The sequence below is a fragment of the Globicephala melas genome, chromosome 15 (genome assembly GCF_963455315.2).
Source record: "Globicephala melas chromosome 15, mGloMel1.2, whole genome shotgun sequence".
In the NCBI taxonomy this organism is placed as follows: Eukaryota; Metazoa; Chordata; class Mammalia; order Artiodactyla; family Delphinidae; genus Globicephala; species Globicephala melas.
In genome coordinates, this window is record NC_083328.1 from 12,046,649 (window position 1) to 12,069,839 (window position 23,191).

The 23,191-nt window shown below is 40.1% G+C and overlaps 1 protein-coding gene across 2 annotated transcripts in view; it reads left to right on the forward strand.

The window, feature by feature from the left end:
* The window catches only part of AUTS2 (activator of transcription and developmental regulator AUTS2), a 1,124,169-nt gene that overhangs the window by 261,186 nt on the left and 839,792 nt on the right, over nucleotides 1–23,191 (forward strand). For both annotated transcript variants that reach the window (XM_030871940.2, XM_030871941.2), the window contains exon 2: nucleotides 17,308–17,520. In XM_030871940.2, coding sequence (XP_030727800.1) covers nucleotides 17,308–17,520 — 213 coding nt within the window. The remainder of the gene's footprint in view (nucleotides 1–17,307; nucleotides 17,521–23,191) is intronic.

Consider the following 23,191-nt stretch of genomic DNA (forward strand, 5'->3'; position numbering starts at 1 on the left):
AAAACTGGAAGGAGAAATTCACAAATCCACCATCAGTATAGGTGCCTTTAATAATATCTCATTAGTAATCAGCAACTTACTTTTAATGATCAGACTGCTGAGGAGGAAGTGAGTCTTGAAGGCTGCAGGAGAACAGTGGTGTGTATCAGGGGAAACTCAGGGTAGGGAGGCATACGGGGAGAACTGGCCACATCCCAGAGCCTTATTTTGCCCAGTTCCACTTCAGCGTTTGAAGGACTCCAACAGTGTTTTCAGGAAATGGTTTATTTACTCCCTCCCCTTCTTCTTTCAGATTAAATAACAGGAACCAGTTTTCACCACTAGGGTCAAAGCTAAGTTATTAAGGGGCAGGAAATACTTTCCCAGTTCTGTTATCTACTTTCAGACTTTCTGCTCTTTTACTCCTCTGTTGGAGGAGATAGATGTGTAGCTACTGCCTAGGCAGCCCCTGTGAAAGTGATGGATCTGAGGCTTCCAGAGATCAATCTGGCACAAGAAGTAAAGAAGCAGCCGCATGGCTCTCTCTTAGAGGCAGAGTTTTCTTCCCTTGGACAGGATAGAGCTTTAATTGAATCCAAATCACATCTAATCCCATGAATGCTGGAGAGCAGTACATTTTTAACTAGAAGAGCATCAATTATTTATTAGCCATGATACTAATTTACCCTGAGTGTGTGTCTTAGAGCTGGCTGTTCATCCCTGTGTGGCCACTGATGTAATGCCATTGTGCTCCTGTACTCAACCAAGATCTCTGAATTTTCTAGCCTTGTGTTTTCCTGAAGCTATTATGTTTTTAATGTGTATTAAAATATTTACTCTCTGATATCATCTTGCACTGCTCTGTCTGAAAAGAGGAGGAGAAGGTGGGGATTCCTGTTGCTGTGGCTCTTCTTTGCTCTTACACCTGAGGGCTATTTGGGAGGTCCTCTCTGGGGGAGCCTTCACTCAACACTGGGCTCTGGGAAGTGGAGTGGGGCTTGCCAGCTGTACTTTGATGCTGCTGCTTTATCTGTTATTTGGTACTGTTGGGTTCCAGGATAAGTCTCTGGATCTCACAGTTACAGATGTTTGAAACTTTGAACATCTGCCCCTAGAAAATGCCCGCAGGTTTTGTTGTCCCTTATAGCATCCCCCTTACCTCCTTCCCAGCTTAGCTGACCCTTCAACAACATGGGTTTGAAGTGTGCTGGTCTGCTTACACATGGATTTCTTTCAGTAGTAAATACTGCAGTGCTACATGCCCTGATTGGTTGAATCTGCAGATGCGGAGCTGTGGATATGGAGGGCCGAGTGTAAATTATAAGCTGATTTTTTACAGTGATGAGTGTAGGGCACCCCCAATTCCTGCTTTATTCAAGGGCAAACTGTATATTCATATTCTACCTGTTCGTAGAGTAGTAATTGTGATGATGGCTAACAGGGACTCTGCATCGCTTAAGTCCAGATACTCTTCTAAGCACTTCGTATGTATTAACTTATTTAACTCCCACCACAATCCTGTGAGGTAAATACTATTGTTATCTCTACGTTACAGGTGAGGAGAACATTAAGTTACAAGTAGTAAGTATCAATAACTTGTCTGGTGAGCCCAGTTCGGGCTATGGAGTGAAAAGCTGAACTGATACACATGCCTTGCCACGTAACCAATCACAGCCTTTAGTCTCTTCATCTGAAAATTGGTTATCAATGGTACCTGCTCACAGGATCTTGGAGGGTGTGCAATTCTGCACATAGTAAACTTGTAAAAAGCATCAGCCACCACCACAACCACCCACCATCACCACCACCCTCATCTGCATCATCATAATCACCTGTCCAATCATATCATACTTCAAACCCCTAAGGCAGTCTCAAAGGATAATTTGCTTTGGATGTCAAAGAATTGTTGAGCTTTACTCCCTCCTTCCTTGAAAATACAATGGCAGGAAAGTTGGAAATGCTAAGTTTTCTTCCAAGCTGGAAGTCAGGTAGGACATTTTCAGATAGAAAGGTAATTTTTTTTTTTCCTGTTCTCTTCTCTCCTCCCCCATCTACCCCTGCTCACCTCTAATGGGTAGGGATGAGGGTAGATGGACTGGAGGAGAGGGTGGTGAGAATGCTGGTAAAAGAAAAAAGTAACCACCAAAAACACGTGTGCAGAACCACTCCAACATTTAATTAAGGCCTGTAGCCCTTTGTCAGCCAGAAACTCTTCTCATGGTGAGAGAGGCAGAGAACCTTGCCACTGTCTCTAGAATTATTTGTATAATTCAGCAGCTCTTTCCCTCAGATGCTTACCACACGGAGTTGGGGTATAAAGACGTACGAGTAGAATTGCTGAGGTTCAGACACTTGTGTTCACTGTTCAGCTGAGAGCCACTTAGGCTGTTCTTGTACAAATGCATTAGATTATGGTTAAGCAGCTTATGGACATAAAAACACATTAGAACTTTACAGCACTCTATAAATTATAGTTTTTGCAGCATTCACAGCCACAATGCTAGGTAATTACATTCATTAATCTACTACTAAGAGCACATAAAGTTGCCTCCCAAACGGTACTGTATGTGTCAGTGCTCAGCTGGGAAGAGAGCTTTTTTCCCCCTCCTTCTTTGTTCCATCTCCCCCTGTTCCATTCAGTCTTACGCAGGAAGGTTTTGGATTGTACATTGAGGGATTCCCTAATAGAGTCCAAGAAACCCATTTCTTTCCAGGTTAGGCTCCAGCAGGAAGCCTTGTAGGTAATCTTTTTATGTTGAACTACATCTAGTAGCTATTCTCAATGCATATATTTTCTTTTTGGAAATGGACAAGTGTCTCATTTGGAAAACCAGCAGGGGTAAAGCAGTTGAAAAGAGATTTATGGTGGAATCAGTAGCAAATGCTTTTTCATGACTTCTTTTTGCCTGTCTCTAGGAGTGGTTTACATGGTGGTCTTTTTAAATTTTGGATGTATCGTGAGTACAAAGGGTTGCTCTCTTCCCATGCCAAACTTTCCTGAAGTTTCCATCTTTCCATTCCATGTGTTGATGGGAAATGCATTTCTTTTCTTTCTTTTTCCGGCAACTTTTGCACTTCTCATAAATTATGGAAGGCAGATTTGGGAGAAAAAAACAGATGAAAATTTATGTGGTGTTATTATTCCAAAGAGCAAATTGTATTTTTTTTTGCATTATTTTACAGGTTAAATAGACAAAGTGATGTGCTTATTTAAAAAAAAAAAAAAAAGGAATAGAGAAGTATGGAAAAGTTGAGTCCCAAACCACAGTGTAAATCCTGGGCAGTGCTCAGACTACATCCCAGGCTTCTGTATTCGGTTCCATGCATGTGTTATGATGGCATGAGCTCTAGAGCCACACAGCTCTGCATTGAATCCTGGCGTTGCCTTCAAGCTTTGTGACCTTGGTCAAGTTAATTCATAGTAATAGAATAGCTAACTTTAGTATATTCCAGAAACTGTATTAGTTTATTAATTTGAGTAGCTGCTTTGTAAGTTAGGTGCCATAATTAGCCCCCATTGTATAGAAATGAGAAAAACTGAAGCTTCACAGGGTGTTGTGATAATTAAAAGAGGTATTATAAATATAATATACAGTACCTCACTCTGTACACTGAACAATACTCAGTACACGCAATCTTGAGGATATATGGAAAACAGGTCTCACCATCTATCCTCCATTGCCAAATATAACCTTTTATAATGACTAACAGTTTCCCTTTGTAATGACTAAAAACTTGATTGCATTAGCTAGGAAGAGGAATTCCTCAGTTAGCATTTATTATCTACTTTATGCTAGGAAATATCCCAGGCACTTCCCACAGATTTTATTAAGCCTCATAACTCTATCCCTGTATTCGAGGAGTAGAAATGGAGGCCTAAACAGGCTGGAGGTTTGCTAAAGGTCACAAAGCGGCGACACCAGTGCTCAAACCCAGATCTAACTGCCACCAGAGAGGGCACCTGCTTGTGTCATCCTAGATAGAGCAAAAACACAAAGGAGGAAATGGGAAATGAATAAAGAGGATGGGCGGCAGTGAAGTGCAGTAGTTTTCTTAGAAGGAATTTTCTGTTGTGGGAAGTAATCTAAGAAAATGGTATGATAGGCTCTCTATCAGTAAAAGAGTTTGATGTAAGCAGCTTTGGCTTCATGTCCTTCAAAGCAGCCCCCGTTTTTAGGGTGGGGTGCAGAGTCCCTTTCTTCAGCAGGCAGGATGGCATTCTTGTTCCCTGAGGAACTGAGAAATATTTAGGACTCCCCATAGCACTAAATGGTATTGTAACACTGGATAACTGCTGAGAAGAAAAATGGTTGCTCTGGTGTAAATCAGTGTGCAGACGAGGGAGTGACAGAATTGCAGGGTGGTATCAGCCTCAGCATCTTGTTTCCAACCCAGCTCTTCCCGCTCTTACAAAACAGCTGCCATATTGGATTACAGTTGAAATCACCGGAGCCTGCTGCTCATCAGGGCAGGGCTGATGCTATTTGTGGCATGGAGTGTCCTAGCAATATGATAGCAACTGGACAAGCGAAAAAGGGAAGCCTCCCTCTGGCACGCTGCCATCCAAGGTATAGTTTAAACCACAGGCTCAATTTTTGCCCCATAACTGATTTCCCTACCAACCTATCTGCTTATGCCCATACCCTCCCAACCTCACACAGCAGGCCTGGCCTTTATCATTTCAGGTCCTGCAGAGCTGTTCTCTCTCACTGTGGTACTGATGTCAGTTTTAACAGCCATTTTGTACATCGACACCTCCACTGATTGCTGTTTCCAGTTTGTATAGCCAGTGGTTACCTTTCACAGGCTATGAAGGGGATTTCACCTTTATGAATGTAATTTGCTGAGCTTATGGTGGCATCAGTAAATCCTCCTAGGATGTGGAAGGGTTGATTTTCCTACATCTAGATGACATTTTCCAGCCCCCTTTCCTCATGGGATCAAGGGCCAATGTTACATCTGTGTGAGAGAAGTGAACGAAATTGTTTAAAGAGAAGGAAGTTGTTTAACGTATGTCTTGCAGACACAGTTTCTAAGATATATGCCTGTGAGGATGTACAGGTTTCCCCCACTGTCTGAAAGTAGGGCATTCCTATGAAACCTTTCATAAGCCAAAATGGCGTAAAGCCAAGAAGCAATTACCTTAGGACACAATCTTGCTGAAGGATACACAAAATAAATTGAGATAAAGCACAGATGCTTACAGACACAGTTCAAAGCGATGGCAACTTGATGCTAAGATGCTGAGTGTAGTTCCCAGGAAGGAGCTTGGTGGTGCCACTCTTGCTGCTTGGGGTGGATGCTGCCCTCTATAACACCTCTTTGCAGAACAGACACTGAATGCTATTTTTGCTTTAAACCTCTTTCCATAAAAGTGAAAGTCCTCTTCGGATTTCTTTTGGTTAGGGAAGACAGATGCTGATACAGGTTTTTTGTAAAAGTCAAGTGGTATATAGTGGACTTTGGAAAAGTGGGGGATGCCTGTATGTGTGTGCCTTAGGCATGGGCAGAATGGGTTATGTGTCAATACTTAGTAACTCAGAACTCTACTGAGTTAACTGTGGACAGCACTTACAGAAAAGTTAAAGTGCTGCTTCTTAAAAATGGGAGAACATTTTCAGAAGGGACTTTCAATGCTTTCAGCAAATCTCTTTGGCTTATGTTTTTATGTAGAAGTCATTTTCTCAAGTCAGACATCCCAATTGCCTATTAGGTAAACACAGAAAGCGTAGATTATGAGTTAAAGTATCGACAGCATTTCAAGTGCTATCAGAGAACATTTAATTCAGTTTAATTTTGTGATAAATCTTGTGTTTAATCCTCTGGTTACTCTGTAATCATGTCTCTATTGATCTTTTCTGAATGACTGCCTGCAGTTTAATAAACTTTGCCATTAACCCAGAGCTTCTAAAGGGAGAGATTGATTCCATTATCAAATCTGATAGACCCAATAAGTACCTAAACATCACTAAGTCTATCTATAGGAAGCTTTGATATAGAGACAAGCCTGTGGCTTGTTCAGCAAACTGAGTAAAAATGTGGACAACTTTGCATGACATAATTGCCTCAGAATCAGTATCCAAGTCTCTTATGCAAACTGACACTGCCTTTCATTTCTCCAGTCAATGTAGTAACCAGTGGAAAGGACAGTCTCCTTTCTTCCCTCAACTATAATTACAGTATGTATTTCTTTTCTTATTGCAGAAATAGCTTTAGAAGTTTATTTGGTCTGTGTCTCGGGTCAGTGGGTACACCTTAAATGTACACCTTAAAAACACTTTTCTGTGTTCTGGGAAAGCCTGCAGGATAGTTCATTTATTTTCACCCATATGATGCTAAAGGGAAGAAAATGCTTCTGGCTAAAACCTGAGATAGAAGATGAGGGGTCGGTGATAGGAAAGAGAGTGGAAAGGGAGTGTGCATTCGTAGGCTGGAACTGTGTGAACAAGCTCCCAGACTGGGAAGACTTTCCATGAAACTTGTGTACATGTCTCATTTAGTGACAGAGCATTTGCAATATGCGCTAAACAAGAATTTGTTTTTTTGCACCTGTGGGTATTTATAGCTGCTGTCATTATCCATTAATACTTATTGAGCCACAAAGGCAGAACATGTGGAATTCAGGGACTGGAGCATTTGTATAGCTTCTTATTTTTTTAAGGTCAGAAAGGTGTCATTCTCTGCCACTTTTCACCCCTGAAATAAAATGGTGAAAATTGTCAGTTTTAGAGAAAAGCCAAAGCTTTTATTTCTGTCTGGATTTTTATTGCTGATTTGAATCCTTCAGAAAGAGTTCAAACATTTGACGTCAGTGGCATAGCCTTTCCCTAATTATGCTTTGGAGGGGAAATGGAGGTGAGTAGAGGATTTTATAATGAGACAGTACTAAACTATAATTTAAAATTTTCTTCAAACAAAAGGTCATAATCCTGACACTTACAAATAAGGCTGTAATGACTTGGTGTTAGGGAACGAGAGTAGGATTAGAACCAAGGGACTCCAAGTTTGTTGACAATAGTTGACTGTCTGACTTTGGGATGTCATTTGTTTACCAAACCTCGGTTTCCTAATTTACAAAGTGAAAATGATGGTGCCTGCTATATAAGGGTATTAGGAAATCAAGTGAAATGGTGATTTTACCTTGTAAACTCTCAATTCCCAGTTGCTATACTAATATTAGTGGTTATAAAAAGTCATAAATTAGTCCTTACTTTATATTCAGAAATTGTCTGACCTTTTATTCAATGTCTAGTTCTCAAATCAAAGTCAAGTTGGGACAAAAGAACTCGAAGGGTGCTTTCCTGTAAGAGAAATCTCACAGAGATATTTAAAGGTCTGGGAAATATGATCTGGAAGAAAAACTTCTACTGAATCAGTGAACTCTAACCTACATTGGTTGAATGTTTTATATGTGCTATATAGCCTCCCAGGATAATAGTAACATCAGGGAATTTAATGGAACCTAAGAGATTATCTCATGGAGGACCCTGAATTTATAGATACTGAAATAGGTTGGTCTATGCCCTTGGCAAGCCAATTAAAATTAGTTTGAGAAAGGCTGTAACAGTTGTTCGTGGAGTACAAGGAGGTGTGTATACACATGGGCATGTTGGTTCTCTGCATCACTGCTCTGTAAATGAAGGAATGCTTCTTCATTTCCAATGGGAAGTTGACTACAGTTTCTGGGAAGTTGGGAGAAAGTTAGAATTGTTACTCAAGTAATAATTATTTCATAGTTCTCTTAGAATTATTACTCAAGTAATAATTATTTCATAGTTCTCTAAACACCTATCTGAACCACTTGAAAAACTTGAGCCATAAAGGGATTGTCTGTCATCCACATACCCTTCCCAATATGCTGTGTAAACTATTTATATTCAGGGCCCACATAATGTGAATTTTGCCAGAAGTTGCTTTTCCTGTTACTAAATATTCCCAAACATTAAATTACCTTTTGTGAAATTGCTTCCTGTCTGCTGAGTGGAATGTGCCTCTTGTGCGTGCGTGCGTGCGTGTGAGTGTGTGTGTGAGTATGTGAGAGAGAGAGGGATTGAGAGATTTTGTTCTACTAAATGAGCCTCTCCTAGAAGTGGTTACTTTTACCCATCCGCGACCTCTGTAGCCCTAAGTAAGTCAATTATCAAGGTGCTCTCTGCCGCCTGTTAATGGAGGTTTGACTTCTTAATAGCCAGAGTTAGAAGGACATATTAGTGGTCTTCCCTTTTGTCCCACTGCGTAAGATTCGGAGTCACATCAGGATTTTTTTTTCTTATTCTCTTCTGGGGAAGATTAAAGGATCAGAACTGGTATAGCATTATGGCAGGAAAGAATGGAGGACTCTTCCATGGCTCAGAATCCCAGTCTTTATTTTGCTTTCTATTTCTCCTCTGGTTCATTATTTCACTCTGTTGGAAAACTGAAATGAAAGGATGCACTGCATCTTTCCTTAAGTAATTAAAGATTCACTGGTCGCTTAAAATGAAGATGTGGTAGTATGTGGGTATCTGGGGAAGAGAAGAAATTGGGAACATTTTAAGGGAAGAAAACAAAAGTCTGTACCTTATTACTAATCTGGATATGGAGAGGTCTCCACTGGCTAATCAGGGTCCTTGTCTCGAATATCTGGATGATAGTATCAACCACTCTTGATTTTTCTGTGAATAGAGAGGTATTGAGACTCAGTAAATGGTAACTTAGCCATGAAATCAAGCCACAAAGATGATGGCAAGACCTGACATTTTTCCCAATAAGTCTCCTTTATTGTTTTGTTTTCTCTTGGGTTGAATAAGGTAACTTACATTATCTCTTGAGGATCTGTTCACTCCCTCTTAATACATAGGGGAATAGTAATGGCTTTACCAAGTATGTGGTGGGGGATAATGAGTTTGAAAGTTCTTGGTTAGAAATGTGAAGAAGGAGGAGGGAGGGACTAGTAGATTCATAGGGTGGGGGCATAGCCTCTAGAGTAAGAGGAGCATTCATGGTGTCCTCCTTTCTCTGATTCACTTGTTCAGAAACAGCTCGCTGTGTGCCTCATTCTGTGTTCTCTGCTTGGAATTCAGGGATGATGAAGTTATAGCCTCTCTCCCTGTGGAGCTAAACCTGAGTATTACAGGGAAGGCCCAATTACTAACTGTTTTGCTGCAATGTAATAAGTACATTAATTAACCCTTTCCCCATCTTTTGCATAGAATGCCTAGTCAAAAATGAGTAATGGCTAATTAAAAGGGGTATCATTAGCACTACACGTCCTCTCAAGTGTGTGTGTGACCTCAGTGAATTAGATTTGAGTGGATGAGAAAGCAGTAGAAATTTGCATCTGCTCGCCTCTCTCGAGGCAGCAAACCAGACTCCTGCCCTCCGAAAAGCCTGAGAATTGTGTGGTGGTCACTTTCTCTTCTGGCTTCCATTATGCTCTCCTCTGTTGTGTGGGTTCCCTTCCCCTTTTTTGGACTCACCCTTTGTGTACGTTATTGCCCTTAAGCCCTCGCTGATGAGATTTTCTGCCTCAGTCATGCTGTGCTCAGCTCTCAGAATGCCGCTGTTATGGAGGAGTTAATTTTTTTTTAAGGTTTCCTTTTCGTCATGCTGTATTTCTCAGATTATCTGGAGGGACTGTAATCCAATTTTAGGAATCCTTCAGGGCTAAGAGCCTAAACTGTTTTAAGCAATAGCATCTGGTTGCCAGGGACTCAACCACTTTGAGCATGTTAAGGTCTAACAGCAGCCAACTCTCAATTATCTATGGGAATGGGAGACTGCTGGGACTTTTTCAATTCACAGAGTGCACAAAAATCTCCCTTAAGCTGATAGTTGTGATCTCATCCCATAATTTAGGAAAGCTTCTCAGCGGCCAGGGTTTGAGGTTTTTCTTTTTGCTCCTCACTTCTGCCTCTGACAGTGGCACCACACCTTTGACAGGTGTTTTCATATGCTGAATTTGTCTGTGCTTGTGCTCTCTCTTCTTTTTAAACCTTTTTTTCCTCTCTCCATTTGGATTCCCTTATGTCATATGCATCATTATGTATTGCATATAGTATTTTAATAAGCTGCCTCTTTGTTTTTACATTTAGGAAAGGTAAAAAGTTATCTATGTTTTCTTTCTTTGCTCTTTGATTAATGTGTTCACAAGAGAGGATGTGGCCAAACAGTAACCAAGGTACTTGAAGGAAAGATAGGAAAAACTCTACAAAAGGTTAGCCTCTGCATACCTGAGAGAGGTGAAGAAAAAAAAGGCACAGTGTGAACTCCACCTCATCGCTGACAGTGATGTGAAGACCAGGCACTGCTCCTCGGTCTGACTGAGACATTCACGTCCACAGCTGAGTTGTCTCCAGTGGAACATTCATGGCCACATTATAGGCTAAAGCCAGTCCTTTCAGAATGTGGCCGTCCTGTTGTTTCAGGAATCTGAAGGATGAATTCCTTTTGATGGACACCCAATGTCATCTAGTAATTGGTAATAAAAATGTCAGTTGTGCATGATGACCAGGGTTGCCATTTAAAAAACAGCTCTATTGAGGTATAATTGACATACCAGTAAATTGCATGCATTAAAAGTGTAAAATTTTAAGTTTTGGCACGTGTGTACACCCATGAAACCATTGCCACAATCAAGACATTGAAAATGCTCATCACCCCAGAAGTTTCCTCATGTCCTCATATAATCTCCTTTTCCTGTACCTCTAAGGGAACTATTGATTATTTTACATTTCTGTCACTATTGATTATTTTACATTTCTTAGAATTTATTGTAACACAGAATGTATTCTTTGTTGTTTGATTTCTTTTACTCAGCATAATTGTTTTGAGATTTATTCATGCTGTAGCATGCATAAATAGGTTATTCCTTTTTATTGCTGAGTAATAATATTCCATTGAATGGTTATATCACAGTTCATTCATCTGTTGATGTACATTTTTTTTTTTCCAGTTTTAGACTATAACAAAGCTGATATGAGCCTTCATGGGCAAATTTTTATGTGGGCATGTGTTTTTATTTCCTTGGGGAAAAACCTGAGAGTAGAATGGTTGGAGCATATGGTAGGTATACTTTGAACTTTTAAAGAAACAGCCAAACTATTTTTTAAAGTGGCTGTACCATTTTACATTTCTACCAGGAGTATATGAAAGTTCCTCAACATCCTTGTCCATACTTGAGATGGTCATGCTTTTTCATTTTAGCCGTTCTAATATGTATGTAGCGGTTATAATTTGCACTTCCCTAATGATGACTGTTGCTAAGCATCTTTTCATGTGTTTATTTGTCACCCATATATCTTCTTTCGTTAAGTATTGGTTTAAATTTTTTGTCCTTTTAAAAAATTGGGTTGTTTTCTTTTAATGTAGTTTTGAGAATTTAAAAGAATATATTCTGGATACAAAACTTTTATCAGATATACACTTTGGAAATATTTTTTCTGTTCTGTGGCTTGTATCTTCATTTTCTTAACAGTGTCTTTTGAAGAGCAGTAGTTTTCATTTTTGATGAGGTATAATTTATCAAGTTGTTCTTTTATGTATTGTGCTTGTGGTATCTTATCTGAAAAATCTTTGCCTAACCAGGGTTACAAAAGTTTTCTTCTAGACATTTTTTAGTTTTAGGTTTTACACCTAGGTTAATGATACATTTTGAGTTAATGTTCCTAATTAGATTGAGATATGGATCAAATTATACATATCTATTTTGCATATGGATATCTACTTGTTCCATCAACATTTGTTAAAAAGATTATAATTTCTCCACAGAATTGTTTTTGCACTTTTGCTGAAAACCAGTTGTCCCTATATCAATAGGTCTATTTCTGGACTCTCTATTCTGTTGATCTGTTTCTCTATTTTTATGACAATACAGGGCTGCAATTTTAATCCAACGTGAAGTATAGCAATAGGAAGCACCTTACTTGCTTCTTGCCTAACCCATTTTAGAGTAATAGCTCACCGATTTGCACGAGTTCTGGGATCCTTTCTTAGATAATCTAACAGGTGGCAAAATGCCTGGCATATAGTAGGTATTTCGATTTTTGTTTTTAAAAGATGAAAACATGAGGGATTATTTTTTTGAATGCCATATTGATTATTTGTAAATTCCTATAAGTCTCCTGTACTTACTAAAAAGTTTAGGTCCTGAAAGTCTGTTCATAAGTCCGTTTGTTCAAACGGACTTAGGTTTAGGTTTAGGTTTAGGTCCTAAATGTAAAAGTTTAGGTCCAAATGACTTAGGTTTAGGTTTAGGTTTAGGTTTAGGTTTAGGTCCTAAATGTAAAAGTTTAGGTCCAAATGACTTAGGTTTAGGTCCTAAATGTAAAAGTTTAGGTCCAAAGTGGGGGACCACTGTGAACATATCCATATAGAGTTAAGTTTTAAAAGCGCTGTTATGTTTTGTTTCTCTAATTTTCACTTCTTATTATCACTGTAAACCCTTTTACTTCTTTTGCACTTAAGAGAAGTATTGGAATCAGTGTTTGTAAAGCCATTCAAAAACAGATACAAATGCAATATAATAAACCAAGAAAGGACTTGACAGACTAAAATGACAGCACACAGCTGATAATGTCTTGTGATGGTAACAGAGAAAGCACTTTTTCTTCTTCTCCGGGCTTCTTATTTTCTTTGCAAATCCCTAAGATCAAAGAACTAATAGAAGAGGTTCTGCTTAGATTGCACCCCTCTTTCACACATGTACGTACACTTGGGCACATGCAGGCACACATATTTGTAAGTGATGGGCTGCCCTCACACTAGTTTGGCTGGAAAAATCAGTTGGAGGCTCTCTTTCTAAAACCTATTTCATGCAAGGCAAGCGAATCGTGCCCTCATTTGCTGTTGTCTCTGACTTCACCTCTAATCAGCAAATGGAGCTGTGCAGCCTACACAGGGTTCATCTGCAATTCGCTGCTCTCCCTTAGTTCGTGCAACACCGAACCATTTCATTTTGAACTTTAAGAGTGGCAGAGGAAGCCTTTAGTGGAAGATTGTAATTTGGGAGAAAGGAAAGTCAAGAGCAAGATCGCCTATTTTGAAGAAAGGCTGGGTGTTGGAGGAGATTGCCTTGGTGAGTCGGTCTCTGAGCCTCCCTCTCAGCATATGCACTGCTGTGGCCATGCCCTCCATCACCAGTGACCTAAAAAATCACATAATTTTAACTATTCAAGAAACCTGTTCCCTGCCTGTTGTACATAGCCTGTGCACTTACCCCCTCTATTGCCAGAAAATATGTCTAAATCATTTTACCTCCCAGCTAGCCTTCTGTTGTTGGCTGGTTGGCTTTCTTCTTCTGTGATTGTCAAATGAATGCCTTAAAGCATTTTTTCCAGATCTCTTCCTTATTCTCCTGCCCCCGTCCCTTGCTAGTGTGCTAAATGCTTCCCTTGCTGAGTATGGGGCATAGTCATCTTATTTTCAAAAACCACTGTAGATAGTTCTGATAGACATTAATTTTCTTTGGGAACCATGGTAATGACGCAACAGGCCTTTGAAAATTGCCATTCATCGATCCTAAAAAGTTATTGTATAAACCAGACAATCTTTCTTCTTGTATTGAAGCAGTACTTTATAGGCTGCCCAAGTTTGTTTAAGGAACTTCTTAAATTAGTTGCTGATAATTTGTTGGTGGATGGATATATGCACATATACACATGCATATAATCATGTGTGCAACTCCTCTTTAGAATGTTATAAGGTGAGTAGTTTATAAGCTATTTGTCTTTGAGTCTCATTGCTTACAATGGACAGTTTTTGTCATTTCACCCCCAAGACAGCCATTGAGAAATGAAGTGATTATTTTACTTGATACACAGTAAACAGTCTGTATAGGTTTATAGAGGAAACAAACAAATAGCAGCCTGGTTTTTTCAGGAACTGTTCCAAAGGGTCTATGCAGTAATTTTATAAATAAAACTGTATCTTTGAAAGTATAAAGATACTCTCTAAAGATAATCTTTGAAAACCTCTTATGTAATAAAAACTTTTAAAAGACTACATTCTTTACCTCTTAAGCTACCACCTCTATACACATATTGATCCTCTCTTTCTTCCTCTCTTCCCCTCTTCCCCTCAGACAGTCTCCAGAGTTGAAAATCTCAATATTAATTGCAGCTGAGATGATTGTATTGCTGCTGCTAAGACTTCAGCAGGTCTCTAACAAGCTAATGTCACGGCATGGGGTCGATTTGCTCTGTGTAGCTATTCTGTGGTGCAGTGAGAATGCCTTGATTAATATGCTACATGAAAATAAAATGGATTTAGAAAAAATTATACCATACTCTCATAAATATTAATTCACATTTGTATGGAATTGCACATAATTTTCAATATACTTTGGAGCACCTTCAGTATGAAAAAAAGATTTGGTCTCTGAAGAGAATGGCATAATTTTTTTCTAAAAGCACAGCTGATACATTATTAAATATCATTTGTTTATTAACCCTATACTCTACATCCATATGATGTAGGGCAGTAGGTGGACAGTGTGACAAAGAAAGGTGTTTTTTTCAGCCTGTGGGGAGTTTATGTATTACCCTTAGAAGTGGTACAATTTAATCATATTATACAGAAGCAGTCCACAGTGGGACTCACCTGGCTGCTTCTGCTAGTGTTGCCATTATACCTGAGTGTTTTTTCATGATAGCTGACTAAATTGGTTACATTTGAGGCCAAATTCTGAGCAGATGTCTGACATAGCTGACTGTGGTAGTGGACATTGGACAAAGCAATAAACATAGCAGATATTTGTTGAACGTTTGTCATCGGTTAGGCATAGTGTGCAAGGTTCTGAGACTGGAATTAATGGCCACGTGTACTTGCTTCGATCTCACCTTGTCTTCTGAACACTTCCTCACCACATCTTCATTGCCTTGGGAGACCTGCCTCTTCAGTGGCAGAGAGTAAATCATCTGCAGTGGAAGCAGCTATAAGTTAGACCAGAAGCTACTCATTTGCCTTGTAGGATCATTATTTTTGATGTATTCTTGCCCCAAAGATAAGGCCCTTCTCCTTTTCGGGGGCTTCTTGCTATTTGCTGTGATCCTTCCTGTGTGCCAGCAGTGCCTGCTTATTTGGGTTTCTTGGTTTCTTGCTTCTATCAGCATTTCTAGCTTGCTTCACTCACTCTGTGTTAGAGACAGCTTGAGATATTATTAAATCACGATTGTGGTTTATAGATTTGGATATTTTAGTTGTATTATTTATTTAGCAAGCATAATTTGACCATCTATTACTTGCCTGGCTCTGTAAGTGCAGCACTGGGATTACTGATACTTAGTACCGACCTTATTCTTTCAAAGAATCATGCTACCAGCTGCCTCAGGGCTTTTGCACAAGCTGTTCTCTCTGCCCAGACTTTCAGATCTAGGTCAAATGGCAGTCATCTCCTCAGCAACAACCCCCTCCTCTGGGCTAGACCATTTTCCCCAGTTTTAGCGCCCTGTTAGCTTTCCTTTAGAGCAGTTAGTTCAGTTTGCAATTATATATTTGTGTGATTTGATTAGTATCTGTCCCCTAAATTCTAAGTTCCATGATGTGGGGATTTTTCTCCCACACAATTGTTTTCCCAGCACCTGCAGGGAAGTGCTAAGTTTGTACTTGGAATATACTGGGTGCACAAAAAACATTTGTTGAATGAGTGGAGACCTGAGAACAGTGCTTTGCATTACAGAATAGTCTCCCTGAACTGGCAGCCACTGGGAAGGGTTCTTGAGCTAGAAAAGGAAGAGTAGAAGGGTGGGCTTTTGAGGCCAAGGCAAAGCAGATGTAAAGGTCCAAGGTCCCCAAATAATGGCCGTGGCTGAATTGGGAAAGACATCAAGGAGCACCGTGTGTGTCAAGTCGGAAGTGCTGAGGTAGAATAGATAGATAACTGCTCCAAGAATACTGACTATGAAGGAGAGGAAAGAGAGAGTGGTATTTTGAGAATGAGAAATGGATGAAGGGGAATGTTTGTTTTTACTTTATTTTTTATTTTATTTTAAAAATACATTACTTTATTTTGGGCTGTGTCGGGTCTTAGTTGCGGCAAGCGGGATCTTTCATTGCAGCACGCATGCTCAGTAGTTGCGGTGTGTGGGCTCCAGAGCGCATGGGCTCTGTAGTTGCAGCACGTGGGTTCTCTAGTTGTGGCATGCGAGCTCAGTAGTTGCAGTGCGTGGGCTTAGTTGCCCCACGGCACGTGGGATCTTAGTTCCCCGACCAGAGGTCAAACCCGTGTCCCCTGTGTTGGAAGGCAGATTCTTAACCACTGGACCGCTAGGGGAGTCCATGGTTTTACTTTATTTTTATATGTGTGTTTAGGACCACAGAAGCTGAGAAATTGTGTGCAGATGAGACTCCAGGAAGGAACATTTTCAGTGTAAAGAGGAACATATCTATTCATTAACAAATGATTGAGTGCCAAATCATTTTAATGTTATTGCTTAATGTGTGCATTTCTCAGGGTTCTAAGGACTTTCACACATATTGTATCAGGTCATATCTGAGTCCATTTTGCATATGGGCTCAGAGTTGCAGTGACTTACTCCAAGTTTCATAATGAATAATGTCAGCGTCAGAGCTCAAACCTGTCTTTTGGTATCTCAGGATGTCCTGACCTGCCTCAAGGCACAGAACTCACCTATGTCATGTGGCCTGAAATGCTTGCCTGTAGTTCCTACAGGTGCTGCTCCCTATTCCAGAACATCCAGGATCCTTCTCCCACCCTCCCCCATCCCCCAGCCACACACAGGAATAAATGAAAAGTTGCTGTTGATCTTGGTGATAATATGGTTGTTACATTTTGCAAAGAAGATGAGAATTAAGGATGCTCAGAGGAACTTGTGGTAAAAATATAATGCATTAAGGAAACATTTTAATCATGTGAATTGACAGTTTCTTTCTTGCTGGCTCACATCCACCTGGCCCTGGTATGTTCAGTCTTGTGCTGATTTTTTTGAATTGCGCATGCACTTAGTACTCCTTTTCTGAAACGTAATTGATGTACCATCTTGGGAAGTGAGTGTATTAAGCCTCCTCAGGGAATAGCATGCCCTGGACCTAGTGCAGAGCCAGATGGAAAGCTACTATCCCAGGCGGTAGTGAAAGCACTTTTAATGGACAGATACTTTGTGCTTTGTTGAGCTTTTTTTTCCGCAACAAGAATAGAAAGTATATATTTGTGGCATTAAGGAGTCAGAAAAATTGAGAGCCATGTTTCTTAGTTTTAGGTAGTCTCATACCACACTTTCTTGCCTTTATTTACTCCCTCCCTTCTAGAAACCCCATTTAGCCTCTGTTTTGGGTGTGACGCTAACTACCTATGTAACCACCACTTTCCTTTCCTTCTCTTTTTTTCTACAGAAAGATGTAGCACTTAAGCCTCAGGAACGCGTGGAGAAACGCCAGACCCCTCTGACCAAGAAGAAACGGGAAGCACTTACCAACGGCTTGTCCTTTCACTCCAAGAAGAGCAGACTCAGCCACCCACACCACTACAGCTCAGACCGGGAAAATGACCGCAATCTCTGCCAGCACCTCGGGAAGAGAAAGAAAATGCCGAAGGGACTCAGACAGGTGAGGAAGCTTAGGGTTTGTTCATTCCTGTGGCTGCTCTTCCTCAGGTGCCTGCTTCTCTGTGATTCTTCCTAACAGGTGGAGAAGATATTATCCTTGCTGGGTGCCGGAGGGCTGCCCTGCACAGCTGTGTGTTTGCTTCTAAAAAATATACCAAACCAAGCTCACTGTTTTTATCACAGTTTGAAACTTTAGCACAGTACCCTTTCAGTCACCTGTGCTCCGTGTAACAAAGCCTGTTGCTGGCGCTACTGGCGTTGAGGGCAGACTAACGGAAGTCTTGGTGATGGTCCAGGTGGACTGGCTTGCAGGGACAGATCCTCTGAGGTAAAACAAAGGAAACAGGCAGATTTGTTCAAATACACTGTGTATCTCAAGGTTCTGAGGTGCTAAAAGTGGTTATTTGCATGCAGGCAGTACCCTGCGTAAGATTTATGTTTTCCAGGGAAGCCCAAATACTGTGGCATGTGGGAGAGCACTGGAAGAAATGAGTTTGCCTTTTGGTTCTTCAGGTGTCCTCCACAGCCTATAATTCAGGACTGTCTTTGTGATCTGCTGATTGTATGAAAGTCTGGTAGTGGGGCTTACTGGGCTGTTTAATAATTAGGTTTCAGTGATCCACAAGAAAATACAGCTCTTGGCATTTGGGGAGCCTTTCTGCCTGTGGAAATCCCCATATGAGATAGATTAATAATGAGAAATGAAGCTGTTTATAGCAATTTTTCAGCACAAATCCGGAGGCTTTAGCACCTGCTGAGTTGCCTGTGTCCTGGGTGTGTTTTGCTTGTTTTTGGAGGGACCTCTGGGTGGGATTGACTATCACTTGAAGGAAGCAGAGGAAGGGAGTGTGGTTCACAGAGCAGGTGCTGCTCATTAGAAGCTGAACAGGTAATTCCTAGTTTGCAGATGTTTCTCTGCAGAGGGAGGAGATCTAGGATCAGACAAAACGGTGGTTCTAAAACCTCACAGATCACTAGAATCATATCATGAGCCTTATTAAACACATACTCTAGCTCTACCCTAGAACCTGATGAACCAGAATCGCTAGGGGTTTAGGCACAGAAGTTTGTCATCTCAAATTTCCTATTTGATAATGGTCAAGCCAGTTTGGAAATTTTTCTTATAAAGAATCAAGAATATATTTTTGGTGATGAATTTCAGTTAAAAGATTTGAAAGATCAAAGTCCTTAATAAGATTTAGTGGGCAGTTTGGTGTCAGAATGGAATTTGATGGGTAAACTTCTGAGAAAATACCTACAGTGATGGATTTCAGCATGGACTGAGGAGGATCTCAGGGAAGTATCCCCAACTCTGACGCACATGGCGGTTTTTCTTTGTCCTGAAATGAAATGCCAGGTTAGAGTTATAATGGTTATTATTAACATTTATCTGATGCACAGCACGGTACAGTCGTTCAGTGAGGGAGTTTGTGTAGTATAATCTACAATATTCACAACAACCCTGGTTAGTAGATGGTATTATGGTTACTTTATAGATGGGAAAACTGGGGCTTAAAGTGACTTGTCTGAGGCCACTTAACAGTGAGGTACAGAGCTAGGGTTTAGACCCAGATTTCTCTGCCTTTCTCTGTTTTCCCTGTATATTCTGCTTCCCTTGTTTGAGATAAGGACTCCAAGTCGTGGGATGCAGGGAGTCTACAAGTATTTTTAGAAACTACATGAGTTGGTTTGGTCAGAGGGAGTGATTGTGGTCATATAAATGGCCTATGAAAGCTCAAGAAGAAAACAGGATAAACTATCAAGTACAGAGAACAGAGAAAGAGCTTGGAAAGTTGAAGGCAACCACATTTAGATGAAGATTTTAAAAAAAAAAAAACTTTTTTTTTCTTTTTTTTTGACAGAGAGTGGGGTGAGGGAGGAAGGGCTGTATTCTATAAAAGATAGTTTTCCTGTGGTATTTGTGACTTCCAACTCATGCCTCTCCATGTGAGATATGTAGCAAATGGAGAGAGGTTGCAGTGTAACCACTGCCTCTCCAACAGGGTGGGAGGAGGGCTTCTTATCCTTTCAGACAAGAAATCAATTTAATTCTGAGCTTACACACAGCTGTGGTTCCTCATCCTTGACTCTCTTACTCCCATACTTGATCTGACTTTTCTGTTCTCTGTCTTCGAAATCCTTCTTTCTACTCTGTCCTCTAGTGAAAGAGTTTATGATCTTACAAGGCAAGGACTTGTATGTCTCAAATTCGAGTAGCTTTTTGGTCTTAATTATCCATCTTCTGGTACTAATGATATTTGAAATCAGAGCTATCCTTATTTCAGGGAAAATATTTGAAAAGCAATTAGTTTGACTTACTTTTTATGAATCATGGAGAAGGAAAGAATGAATCGTATCTTTGGCCTATGTAAGAGTTTTAAAAATAAGTGGTGTTTTCTTATCTTCAGTGTTGATGCCAGAGTATACTATCCAAGTGTTATTTTTTTAGTAGGAAGGGAAACAGAAGTTGATAATTGAGGTAAAGCTGTAATACTTTCATTTATAGTATTCCTAGCATCATATGTGCTATTATGAAACCCTGAACAAATCACTGTCTGTTGCTGCCCATCTGTAAAATGAGAGATTTGGATTAAAAGGTTTCTCAGTTCCGTGATTCTTTAAGTTTTTGAATAACACAGATATATAGTGTTGCTGAGGTCTGTAAAGGAAGACCATAGTAGGTCTGAAAGTATTCAGTTTTGGAGTCTGTAACTGGTTGGCTCTGTGAAGACATTAAAGGAGAGTGAAAAAAAAAAAAGCTCCAGCTGAGCTTGCACCCATCCCGATAAAGCAGTATATTTTGCCCATGCTCTTCTCCATTTCCATACTGTTAAAAGAAAGTGTTCTAAGTAGTAACCACCCCAGTGGAACTTACTTGTTGGATTATGTTTTTAAGTATAAATACATACTGACTTAGAAGATGCTGAGCTGGCAACTGTCTTGTAAAATGGTTGCACTGTTTTATATGGCAAATTTGAATTTTCTTCTTAATTTCCAAAGGGGTTTTAAAAAATGAAGAAAGGAGTAAGTGTTATACAAAGGAGTACATGTCTTTCTGACCCCCTATGCTTATGTTTGTCCTACACAGAACTATTTGCTCATGATGTGAGTACTCAAACATTATATTAAAAAGTTTTGGCTCTCACTAATAAGGATATAGTAGGTTGTTTTTTTTTTTTTTTTTTTTTTTTTTTTTCCTACTTTGACTTGGGAGCGGGAAAATCAAAACAGAGGTTGATAGGTCCTCTGCATAAGGATCTTTACTCTCTAACTGGGAAACCACTGAAGAGCATATTGAAGTCATGTGCTGCCAAACCGTCCAACCGACCAAGCCTTAACTTCCGCAGAAGGGTTTTGGGAAAACTTAACTCCTCTGAGGACTTTGAGTTTAGTTTTCTTTCAGTATGTCTAACTTCTAGACCACAGGGGATGCTTTAAAAATTTAGTACTTTGTAGTTGAAAACACTGAGTGGAGGGGTTTTAAAAATAGAAAAGAGATGAGGAAAAGTTGATAAGGGTTCAGAGAACTCTCAGATTGGGCTCTGAGTGGATATTCCTAAATCTTCATTTAGTCCATTAGTCTGTCCCGTCTTTCTCTAGTATGAACTGAACCAGAGGAAATAGGCTTAAGTGAGCTAGGAGGAATTTTTAGGTTATATGAACTCTTCTAACTAACAGACACAAGGATGGATCATCAAAATAAATTCCAGAGTCTCCTTTCTAACTGAATTTTAAGTGCCAAAAAGCCATTCATGTAAGGACAGAATTTCCCAGAGAGAGGCAATCTATTGAGATAGCTTCTAGCCATAGGAGAACACTATTTGGGAGGAAAATAAAGGAATTTGGGAATATTTCAGGAGCCTGGCAGTTAGACTCTAACCTTGTTGGTGAGAATGGCTTATGTGGGAATGCCTTACATGGTTTAAAAATCTTTATACAAATTGATCTGGGTAGGTGTTGCTTGTAAGGAATGGAAATTTGCTCTTCTCTCTGAAAGTCTAGTATGGTGGAGTCAAACTTGTTGGAGGATTAATAGCTGACATTGTAGATATCAAAGATGTATACTGATTTCTAGGAAGAGGAGGGATTGATCCCAGTGCCAAGTCTTTAGAATTAGAGCTCTTGTTTAAAGCTTTGCGTGGTGGCTGTGTCTGCTTTGTGTATTGGCATTGCATGTTCGCCTTATTTGGAGTAAGTGGTTGTGTTGGTCAAGGGCCCAGGTGACTAAGCCACCAGCTGAGCTTGCACCCATCCTGATGAAGGAGTATATCTTGCCCGTGCTCTTCTCCTTTGAGAGCATTTACTACCAGAGGCGGATCCTTTATTTCAGTGGACTCACTCAGATTGTCGGAAGGCTTCTTGGTGACATTTGTTACTAGTAGAAATTAACTTGTGAAGGAGGATTTATAATGGAAAACTTTGATTAAGCAGACCCAGTTCAAGTCACATTGCTGAAGACCTTCTAATTAGTTCTGGGTGGAAATCTAGGCTGAAATCACACAGGTATTCATCCAGTTTGACGCTAGAGCCTACAGGTTTCTGGAAATCAGAGCATTTGAAACACTAATGTAATTAGGTGTTATACTTTAGTAATGAAAAGGCATGCACTTTGCTAGGTGCTCTTTCATAAATACATTTGTTATAATGGTTAAATGACTGAAGGTATACTGAGCTGGTATCAAGAAATGTGAGCTGCAGTTAAATCGTTTTTACTTCATACTTCAGAGTTTCAAGTTTAATGTGTTAATTGGGATTTCATTTGCTTTTTAAAAATTGTGTAATCATGAGAAGGTTACAAATTGAGGTATTAAAGAAAATTCTTTATTTTTCCTGCTGATGCATTTAAGTTGCACACTACTTCTCTCCCTTTGCCAAAACTACAGAAATAAGAATAAAAACATATAAGGAAAGACTGGGAGCAGGAGTGGGGAAGGAGATTGGCTTATAATTGCTCTTGGAATCGTCATTGACTTGAAATAAGGATAAGATGCCAGTTTTTAACATCTGGTTTTTGAGAAACCTCCAACCCAGGCCGATCTCTTTTCAAAATTAGTTGTGTATTATATTGGAGGTATTTGTTTGGTATTTGGAAACGTGCAACTATTATAACAACAGATTATGTGAAGGTTTTTGGTTCCCCCCCCCCCTTGGGCTTTAGAAGCAGTGAGTTTATATTTTGAGTTACAGAATTTTTGTTTTGTGTCTTTTTTTAAAAAAAATTATTTATTTATTTATTTTTGGCTGTGTTGGGTCTTCGTTTCTGTACGTGGGCCTTCTCTAGTTGCGGCGAGCGGGGGCCATGCTTCATTGCAGTGCGCGGGCCTCTCACTGTCGCGGCCTCTCTTGTTGCGGAGCACAGGCTCCAGACGTGCAGGCTCAGTAGTTGTGGCTCACGGGCCCAGTTGCTCCACGGCATGTGGGATCCTCCCAGACCAGGGCTCGAACCCGTGTCCCCTGCATTGGCAGGCAGACTCTCAACCACTGTGCCACCAGGGAAGCCCCTGTTTTGTGTCTTTTGACCCCGTACATTGTTGTCTGGGATATATTCTATTGGCCCTGCATGTTGGTAAGAGTGAGCATAAATATCACTTGACTTCTGTGAGACAGATGTTTGAAGTGAGGTGGCCAGTAATACATTTTATCTCAAGTGATGTATATAACTCTTAATTAAA